The sequence below is a fragment of the Cyrtonyx montezumae genome, unplaced genomic scaffold, assembly GCF_038088225.1.
Source record: "Cyrtonyx montezumae isolate F1298 unplaced genomic scaffold, pur_monq_1.0 scaffold_20, whole genome shotgun sequence".
In the NCBI taxonomy this organism is placed as follows: Eukaryota; Metazoa; Chordata; class Aves; order Galliformes; family Odontophoridae; genus Cyrtonyx; species Cyrtonyx montezumae.
This window is the reverse complement of record NW_027071937.1, coordinates 2,001,019-2,011,376: the sequence shown is the minus strand read 5'-3', so window position 1 is coordinate 2,011,376 and position 10,358 is coordinate 2,001,019. Positions and strand designations below refer to the sequence as shown.

Sequence of the window (10,358 nt, the reverse complement as noted above, 5' to 3'; positions counted from 1 at the left end):
ACACTTGCAAATGTCTTTTAGCTACTGGTATTCCTGTTAGCTATTGGTATTCCTGACTGTGCCCACCCTCTGAGTACTTACACCGCAATGTGAAAGCATTAGGGAGTGGCACATCTACAACACCTATGGCCATAAACTGCATTTGCAAAAAATAAACCCACAAAAAACAAAACCAAACCCAAACCTTTGGTGATACAGACTTTGCAAACTTGATACCTAAGCATAGAACCTAAGGAAAAAAAAACAACTAAACTAAACTAAAACATTAAGCTGAAGTTGTGCAACTGTGCACTGCCCAAGCTTAAACAAACACTGCGATCAGCCCTTACGGGAAGGATTAGCACAAAGCTATTTCTGATCAATATAAAAAGAAAGCCAACGTGGGCTTCACGACTGAGCTAAGTTATAAGGGAGGCATCAGCGTATGGAACACACACAGTGTTAAGGTGATGATTTCATGACATCAATGGCCCAGATATCTATCAATGATTAATGAACTATGAGAACGCTCATGTAAAAACAAAAAAGAAAACAGTAAACGAGGATGGAAGACTTTCAAGTTTCAAAACCTGTGACCATTATGAACTCTAATGGCAGATTGTCCCTATGCTCCTCCTCAGGTTTGGTTCAGTCACACCCAGGCACAGACCCTCAGCTCATACACACAGCCCAGAACCGTTAGGAGACCTTCACGAAGCACCTCCGTGAAGATGATATGCATTTAGGAGCACCCTATGGAGCCCAACACAGTCAGAGTATCTCAGGTTGTGCTCTCGAGGCTCCAACACGACGCCCACCTGACGCAATTCTACAGAGGCTAAAATGCAATAAGCACGTGTCACAGATATAAACAAAAAGCATCGTTACGAGCAAATACTTCGCTGTATATACAGTAAAAAGGGCTTTAATGAGAACAAAACGCTCCAATACCACAAACCAGCACCGGACCCACAAGGGCACGCGCCACGCGCACGCGCTGAGGACGTCGCTGGCGGGAAAGCGGTGAGGGGGGGTGGCCTCGACGAAGCCTCGCCCCCGATTCGTTCGCCCATCGCCGGCCAGCAACCAAACAAAATGGCGGCGGCGCGGCTCCTTGCGACGGGCTCTTAAAGGAGCCGCGTCGCCTCGGGCCTGGCGGGTGGTGGAGGCGGTGGTCCTACGAGGGACGGAGGGGGACGGTAGAAGTGGGCTGCTGAAAAAACGGTGCTGTCCTACGGGGGCATCCCGCCCGGCGGCGGCGAGCGGGAAGCGGCGTTGCCATGTCAACCCAGGTAATCAACTCGAGGCCTGAGGGCAGGCTCTGCCGGGGCTGGGGGCTGCACCGCACTCCGGTCAGGTGCGGGCGGGGCGGGGCCGGGGTGGGCTGCGCGGCTGTGAGGTACCCGTGCCCTTTTGGTGTGGAGTTCTGGTGGGTTTTTCATTGCTGGAGTGCGGTGTTTCTGAAGAAATTAAAATACCTAATTGTTTTTCCTTAAATAGGAAGGAGCTTCCCGTGGCAGCTTTTCACTTGGTCGTCCCATCTTCCATCTCTGCCTCTGCAGAGCACGATTTTCTGTCCCGGATGAGCTGTGTCCCCACATGTTAGGGCAGAAAACTGTCTTTTATTTCCGTGTTTTCTTATTTATAAAGGTTCAGTGAAAAAAAAATTTAAATGACAGAAAATCTTATCTTTGACATGTGTAAGCACTCTTATTGCTCAAAGTTCCCACAGTAGCATATATTTCTTCTAGAATGTCTTAGAGTGTGCTTTCTGCTTATTGCATTGAGCTTTGGTAAAGCTCTGTCCCTTGGAGATGGTCTCTATGGGGAAGGACACACAGCAGAGCGTGGCTCTGCCTGCACCCATCCCCAGGGAAACCACATTCATCTTTGGTGGAAGTTCCTATTGATGGTTCCCTGGAACTTCCCCTCAGCCGCAGCACGGCTCATTGGCAGCAAAGGGGATGCTGGGCCAGTGCTAAACCTCTTTTTAATTTTATTTTTTCTTTTTTGCTTGTATCTGTTCGTTTTTTTAGCTTCATTTTGGTGATTTCTAGCCCTGGTAAAAGCAGTTGCAATCCCAATTGTGTCTTTCTGTTCTCTACCGGCTATGTTAACTCTGAGCCAAGTGTCTCCAGACTCTGTAAGCTGTAAATTTCAGGACAGCTACCCAGGTAGGGTTGTGCTTTAGGATAGCATAAGTAAACAGCTATAGCGTTCCTCTAGGTATGTGTTAGCCCATGAAAAATGGAAGCTGTCACCCCCTGGAGAACTGGTTTGCATGTATTTTTTGGCAGCCTATTATTGCTGGAAATATTTCTAATGCTGACAAGACAGATTTTCGAATATCACTTCTGTGTTGTCTCAAACTCTCAACAAGCATCTAAAATCCTTGAACATGTTTCTGTAGCACTTCTGTTGGCAAGCAAACCACTACGAGTTCTGCTGATGCAGGTAATTATGTTTATTTCTTTCCTTGCAGATATTGTTCAGATGATATTCTATATTTTTGGCAATGAGGAAAGGCTGCATTAAAGAGGAATTATGTGGAAAGACACAAATGTCAGCTTTTTGGACACCTAGTCCAATGTCTTCTGTTGGTTCAAGCGCCAGATCACCATCTCCCCTTAGCCAGCAGACATCTCCATCTGCTCACAAAAGCAGGGCATATCAGAATCAACAGCTTGATGCTACAGCAAACGTAGAAACTACTGCTGAATCTAACTTTCATGAAGGTATTGTATAAAAATATGCACTAAAACCACAAAAAGCCCATGTTCTGTGAACTTTGTGGTAAAGATAATGATTTAAAGATAAATGATCTGTTGGAAAGAGACATGATAATCTGCTTTGCTGTTTTGATACACAAATGTATAAGCAATAATAATTAATCTGTATAGAAAAACAAGATTTTTACTCCTTTTAGTGTGCTGCAGAGGGAGAAGAACACTGAAGATGGGAGATATGTACTGTGTCATTTTTGGAAGGATATACCCACTTACTCTGAACACATCATTTCCTGTAAATGCTTCTGGTGTGCTGTTCTCATCTTGTGGGGGAAAATAGTTTTCAGCTCTTTTCCTGTATTCAGTGTGAAGTACAAGATGAATGCAAAAGTCACCAATCCTTCTACTGCTGAATGTGATTTCTCTGTTTAATTTCAGATGCAAATGGTGTTAGTTCAGGTGTTAGGTATGTTACGGAACCCCTTATAAAAAGTCTGTCAAAACAGGAAAATTTGGCACATATAAGGTCACTGAATCTTTCTTCACCAAAGAAGGGGGACAAGAAATTCAAGGTAAGTTACTGAATGAAACTGGTAATAACACAGAAGTGTATATCTACTGGTGTATGTATATAACCAAATAAAGGTGTGTTTATAAGTAGGTGTCAATAGCTATATTCTGTTGGCCTAGTTCTACAACCAGCTTCTGTAAAAATAAAAACGATAGAATGTCAGTGGAGGCTTTTGTGCAGAGGAAGAAACCATGAGTCAATTACAGTGAAGTTTAGAACATTAATTTTTTAGGGTTTGGGTGGTATGCTTTTTGTTTTGTTTTTGTTTTAATAGCAAATTCCCCTTAATGTAAGTGAAACTGATTCACTGCAAACTTAGATCTTGTTTTCTTTCTCTGATATTACAGAAGACTGAATTTAAGACTTCTAGAATTCAACAATGAAACTGATTAATGCTAGAATAATGCACTATTTTAATGAATGTGTTTGTTAAAAATCTAATTCTGCCTCATTTAAAGAAAAAAGCTAAAGCTGCAGTGCTAAGGGGTATATTTTCTGTTCTTTAGTACATAGAAAATTTGGAAAAATGCTCTAAACTGGAGAGACTGAATCTAAGCAACAATCAAATAGAGAGGATTGAAAAGCTGGAGAAACTGTTGAAGTTGTGTGAACTCAATTTGTCTTGCAACAAGATCAGGTAAGCAGAGACACTTCTTTATAGTTTTGAAATCCCCAGATATGACAAAGCTGATGCTCTCTTATTGTTTGAGTGAGACAGTAGGAAGTAAAAAAAAGTGTTTCTGCACATTTACATTCACACAACTTCCTCATTTAACAGGAATTGAAACGGTCAGAGTAGCTTTATTTATTGCTGCATGTTTTCAGACTTGAGTCGTAGACATTTGGTTCCTACTGAAACAATAGCAAGGTAATGAGCATTTTTCACCCCATCTTATGATACTCATCTCTTCAGATTAGCACCCAGGGAAACTTAAACCCATCTTATTTTCCTTGTTAGCAGTTTAGTATTTTAATGAATATACTAAAAATGTAGCTCTTCACAGTATCAGTTTACAGTTAATTCTTGCTTTTATGTGGGAGAAGTAAATACATGACACAGCTTAACTAAAGCATGTGTGTATAATTATATTTGTAGGATAAGAAGAGTAAAGTGGGTATATTAAAAAGGCATAATCACATATTTAAATTTAATTTTATAGTGGGAAGGTGTAAAAAGATTTTGTTGGCCATGGTAGTAAAACACTGCTGTAAAATTGTTGGATTTACTTGTTGCCTTAGCACAGTATGTGAAAGCAGGATATTCTGATTTCTTTTCAACTGTGAGTCCATTGTAGCAAACAACTGTTGCTTGCTGTTTCTTGAACAGTGATTAGTTGAATTAAGATTTTCTGTATCATATCCATAGTGCCTCAATTGCACTGTAAATTTTGTATTGCTTTGTGATGAGTTATGCTTTCTTATTTTCAGTAAGATTGAAGGCATGGAACATCTACATAACCTACAAAAGATGAACCTCATGGGGAATGAGATTGAGCATATTCCTGCGTGGGTAGGAAAGAAACTGAGATCCCTGCGTGCCCTGAATTTGAAACAGAATAAAATATCATCAGTAAGTGATTGTACTTAGGAGCAATATTTTCATGGACTCATGAATTTATGTTGTTTGAACTACTAAGAATCACTCGGTGTCTTTCAATTGTCAGTACAGTTGTGAGGCTAACAAAGCTGTTTTTTAAGGGGGAACTCTTCTTTTAACTCTTGTTTTCTTCCAGACATTCAAGTGTAAACATACTTTGTTGTTCAGGAAAGTGTAAGATTTTGGAAAAGTGTGAAAATGTGATGGCTTTTTCCTGTAAGTGGTGGTGTCACTTATAAGTTAATTACATGGTTTTGGAAACCTGTACTTAATATATTTGCATTTATTTTGTATTTAAGGCATGACTAAATTTGCTTCTGTGGTCCAGGTTTTGTATAAACAGAGTATCTATGAAATTAAGTCAGTAATGCAGTTTCTGAAATAGTAATAGAATTTACTTAAGATAAACCAGCTTTGAGTGCTCTCTTCAAGTAATAAAATCTCCTTTCTCACAAACTAGTCTGGAGCAATGGAAGGTTGTGTGTATCCACATGCTGTGGGATCTTGGCCTTCCCAAGGGCAAATGGATGAAATTTGTTTTTTGCATTTATATATATATATATATATATATATATATATATATAATTTTTTTTTTTTTTTTTAAGGAAGAAGCAGTTTGATTTTGAAGAAGGTATTTTAGTCATAGCACTGTGTATTGTGGTGGGTTTGGAGTTTCCACTCTCACAGAAACATTAACAGTGGACTCCTCGATGTGGTTCCAATATATAATGTTTTATACAGACAGGAATATAGACGTGTGGGTTGGTTGTTCTTGGAAGGATGTCTAATGATTGTACCACTTGTCTTTCATTTAGCTTCATGAAATAGCTAAACTAAAGCCTCTACAAGATCTGACTTCTCTGTTCCTTGCTGGTAATCCAGTTGCAAGTTTGCCTCACTACCGTTTGTACACCGTGTTCCACCTACGAGCACTGGAAAATCTGGATGGACAGCCAGTGACAAATCATGAGAGACAGGAAGCTCTAAAGAGGTTTGATTTAGGTAATGATGTTATGTTAGAACTATAATAAATGACATTAAACAAGTTCACCTGGAAAAGAATTTTTTTTCTGAATTGTTTCGTTTTACTTTGTTTTTCAGAGGAAGTAGAAAAGCTAGAAAGAGAGTTAGAGAATGCAGTAAAGGAGATAGAGAGCCTTAAGCTTAACCAGTCCAAAGTGCTTGAACAACTTCACCATCAAGATGAGGTCAACAAATCATTAAAAGAAAAAGCTTTGCAGCAGAAGCAAAGCTGTGAAGATTTACAGAGGGATGTGGATACCAAAAATGAATTGGTAAGATAGTCACTTGCAGTGTATATTTGGAACAGGTTTGTTATAAGAAATAGATGCCAGTGGGAGAGCTCAAATGGTTGCAGGTTTATGTTAAAAAATTAAGTATTTTGGAAGACATATTTTAAGACACTAAAGAGTGTTTTCAGTATTCCTTCCGTGAAAAGATAAATGTATTGAACCAGCAGTCAGTACCAGTCTCACAGTTGATAGTTTATAAAACCATTTTGTCTATAGTAACAACTATTTGATAAAAGATTAAGCATCCTCTAGCTGCTAAACAATCTATGTACGTAATCTCCTGTGTTGTTCACAACTTTAAATGCTGCTGCATTGAGGGGGGGAGAAAAGGCTAAGTATTTTTAAAATAATAAGGTATGCCTGCGAGTTGTATGCTGATATGTTCCTTGATTATTTCTCCAGGTAAAGTGTATTAGTTTTCTTGTATTTCCTTTACATCATCCTAAAATCTTGTTACAGTTATCTTTTGTTGGTAGCTATCAAATGCAAGATTTGTCCCGTGGCCCTGGAGGAAGCCCTGTTGACTGAAGAGTGTTTAGTTGTGAATGACTTGCTGGGAGCGTAGTGTTTGGCTTTTAATCTTTCTTGATAGCTCTGTCCTCTACTGTTTTATCCTTCAGATTCTACTGCTAATGCTCATTTGGCTGTTTCTTTTGTGAACATACTAACCAGCAGTCTATTTCTAAAATGAAGTTTTCAGTATAGTAGGATTTGGTAGCAGATAGTTTGCACCTTAACCCACTCTTATCCTCTGGATGACAAACTCTGCTTGCTTCTTTCTCCCTTTAGCTGATGTGTTGGTTTGTCACAGTCCCTTTCTGCAGAGCCTTTGTTCCTCACTGAAGGTAGCCCACTGTGCTCCTGGGTTGCATGCTTATTTTTATTTCTAGGATTTCTTTGCATGTTTAATAAAGTAGAAATGTTGTATAGGGAGTTCTGGTGAGATTTTTTTGTTTGGTTGGTTGGTTTTTGCATGAAATGTTTCTTTCAAATCTTAAGTCTTTACTCCTTTATTGCAGTCTTACCTATTTATTTTCCTCCAGTAGTTTTGCTTTCCACTGTCTATTGGAGTTTTACTGCATGTTCTCCCTCAGGTACTTTTTTTTTTTACTTTTTTTTTTTTTAAGTTAGTGACAAACTTTCTAGCATACATCTCATCTCGTAAGCTTAAGAGGCCTTTTCTGTGATTGTCTGTGCTGCACTGTGGGATTCCTGTCTACTCTTAGTCGTCATGTTGCATCTTGTAATGAAGTGGCACTTTGTGATATTCTTAACCTAAAATACACCATCTTAACTTTCTGATGTGAACTTTGTTTTGAAGTTAATGTCTGCCCCTGCTGTTCTGAATTGAATGATGTGATAACAATTCAGTGAATGCATCTTCCTTTGCTTACTGGTTTATTAGCTAAAGCAGAAAACAATGGAGCTGACCCGAGCTTGCCAGAAGCAGTATGAATTGGAGCAGGAACTGGCATTTTATAAGATTGATGCAAAATTTGAGCCATTAAGTTATTTTCCATCAGAGGTAATTTTAAAATAATGGATCTTTGCATTCCTTTTTCTCATACTTTTCAATTGCTTGGAAATATTGAACTTCCATAGTTTTTCTATCATTCTTTATAAACCTGTGTCTATTAGAGTTCTAAAAGACGAAAATCTTGTTCTGAAATTATAGGTTACATAATTTGATCTAAACTGAATCTTGAGTCACATTGAACTTGTTGAGAATCAGTACATCTGTGCATGTACATTTTAGCTGAACAGAGTTGATGAGCAATCGTTTTATTCTTAATGACTTATTAAATAATTGTCTTCGTTTCTGCTTAATTTTGGAGGCCCTTTCAATCTGAAAAACTCTACAAACCAGAACGTTCTTCAGTTAGATGATATCTTAGAATTTATCCTTTTTTTTCCCACCTAACCAATAAAGCTAACTTCTGTCTTACTTGCAACATTGAAATTAACAGTGAGAGAGTCTCTACAAGGAACATAACGTAAAGATCACAAATTAATGGTGTGTTTTTTTTTTTAAGTTATGCTTCAGTAAAGTTTAAGTGAAACATTGTAATGGACAAAGTATGGTCTGTGTGACTTCTGCATTTAAAATATTAAAGAAAAAAATCTTCTAGTTAAATACCCACTTGCATTAACCACTGGCAAGACTGATGACATCCCAAAAACAAATGTATCTGCCAGTGTCAGTAGCCTGTTCATTTCTAATGGCACTATAAAAGTGTTAAATGCATTTTATGAGCTGACAGCAGCTGTGTTTCTGAGACAGGTGTGTAAATAACATGACAGCTGTGCTGCTTTTTTCATTCCAGGATGTTGAGCTTCACGACTTACCTGGTGAAAGCCCATACATTGGTAAGGCCAGGTACAAAAGAAATATGTTTATAAGAGAAGGCTACATTGCTAGTAAACATCAGCTAATGGAGACTGGAAAAATGCAAGCAGATGAAAATGATTTGTGTAGGAAATTACCGCTGAAACCTCAGTTTCCAACTCTAGATGAACAGTTGGAGAGTAAAGAAAAAAAGATTCATTCAGGTAAATCTTTGTTTTTTTAATATTGAAGTGCATATAGCAGTATTTATTCCACTGTTGAAACTTTTCTCATGTATTTGACGTGAGAGTGGCAACAGTGTGTCAAAGCTATAATTGCTGTTACTACACTGTAATTAACGTAACTGGGGTCAAAATTGATATAAAAGAGAATGCCAGGGAAATCTCCCATCTGATCCATCAATTTAATTGTGCTGTTAACATTAAAAACTTGTTAGATCTGCTGTTGAAGTAATTGGAATATGTTAGCTTTGATTATCAGTGTGTAAAGAATGTATTCTGATTAACAAACCAATGGAAAATGTGTATCAGTGTTATATGGCATATTAAAATGTATGTGTGGGTTTTTTTTCTGCAGCCCAAAGGAGATTAGAAGAGCTGCAAAACGCAATAGGAAAGGCAGAACAACAAGTTTTGAAAGTAACAGCGGAACTGCAACAACTGGAGGATGCTCTGGCTCAGAAAAAAGTATGCAAAGGAGTTACTATGTGGATAGCAGGGGAACGTGTTTGAAACAGTGTTCATGCAGAAACAGCTGTGTCTCTCTCCCCACCCCTTTTTAAGGAGCCATTGTACACGTGTACAGTGCAGATTCAGATAATTAGTAGGTCATATTCAGATGGCCTGTTGTGCTGACCTGGCAGTCTGGTTTAATAGTGTCTGGACCAGCTGCTTCTTTCTAGTGTTACTGTTTGACCCAACCCCTGATGCTGTCTCCAGGTGTCACAGGCCAGCAGGGAGGATCTGGAGCAGCAGCTGAGTAAGAAGATAGAAATACTGCATCAGCTACAAGAGGAAGCCTTAGCACTGGAAAAACAAATGGAGAAACAGAGAAGAGAAATAGGGAAAAAGCAGAAAGAGCTTGAAGACTTGCAGAGTTTTCTTGCTTCTGTGAATTCTAAAGATCCAAGACATGTGAGTAAAACCGAACTCTTTTCAGGCTCTACCTATATTCATATACATATAATTCACTTTACTACATTTCTCAGTTACTTTGCTATTTAGCAGTGTCTTCAGCAGGTAGGAGAACTTGCTTTATCTGTTACTCAGAATGCATCCAACGCCTCAAAACTAAAGAAGAATTGTAAAACACTTGTGTAACCCGTTTTCAATGCAGTTACTGCACACTGCTTTAAGAATCATGTCTTTATGGTTCATACAGACATGCTGTGAGCCTTGGAAGGAGAGATTTTTCTGCTTTCAGTTTTCAGTTTATCTTTCCTAATTGTGAGGAGATCTATTAGTGGTATTTTGGTGGGGAATAATAACCTTCCTGGGCTGCACGTGTCCTCCTGGTGTTACTGAAGGCTGCTCACAGTCTCAGAGCCACTTGTTGCTGTAGCTTGACAGCCACCTTCTTTTGAGATCCACACGAGGAGGACTTCTGATTTGAGCTCCTTACTGTGCTCAGCAATTGGACATGATTGCAGAATCATCTGTTTAAAAAAAACCAAAGCTTTTTTTTTTTTCTTTTTGTAACGAGAGCTTTACAGTCCAGCTTGACACCTTGAGGCGTGCAAATTAACAAAGGCTTTTTCAGCTCGGTGCCCGTTTCGAGCCGAGGCCTGCAGCCACTTTCAAAAAATGCGTGAAGCGCGGGCAGGGCT

At 38.9% G+C, this 10,358-nt stretch overlaps 1 protein-coding gene across 1 annotated transcript in view; it reads left to right on the top strand.

The window, feature by feature from the left end:
* The first annotated feature begins 1,168 nt into the window (after positions 1 to 1,168).
* The window catches only part of CNTRL (centriolin), a 30,839-nt gene continuing 21,649 nt past the window's right edge, over positions 1,169 to 10,358 (top strand). Inside the window, exons 1-11 of the mRNA XM_065737186.1 lie at positions 1,169 to 1,271; positions 2,462 to 2,714; positions 3,144 to 3,277; positions 3,783 to 3,913; positions 4,705 to 4,846; positions 5,689 to 5,875; positions 5,975 to 6,168; positions 7,592 to 7,711; positions 8,511 to 8,736; positions 9,110 to 9,219; positions 9,472 to 9,666. Coding sequence (XP_065593258.1) covers positions 2,495 to 2,714; positions 3,144 to 3,277; positions 3,783 to 3,913; positions 4,705 to 4,846; positions 5,689 to 5,875; positions 5,975 to 6,168; positions 7,592 to 7,711; positions 8,511 to 8,736; positions 9,110 to 9,219; positions 9,472 to 9,666 — 1,659 coding nt within the window. The 5' untranslated portion in view covers positions 1,169 to 1,271; positions 2,462 to 2,494. The remainder of the gene's footprint in view (positions 1,272 to 2,461; positions 2,715 to 3,143; positions 3,278 to 3,782; positions 3,914 to 4,704; positions 4,847 to 5,688; positions 5,876 to 5,974; positions 6,169 to 7,591; positions 7,712 to 8,510; positions 8,737 to 9,109; positions 9,220 to 9,471; positions 9,667 to 10,358) is intronic.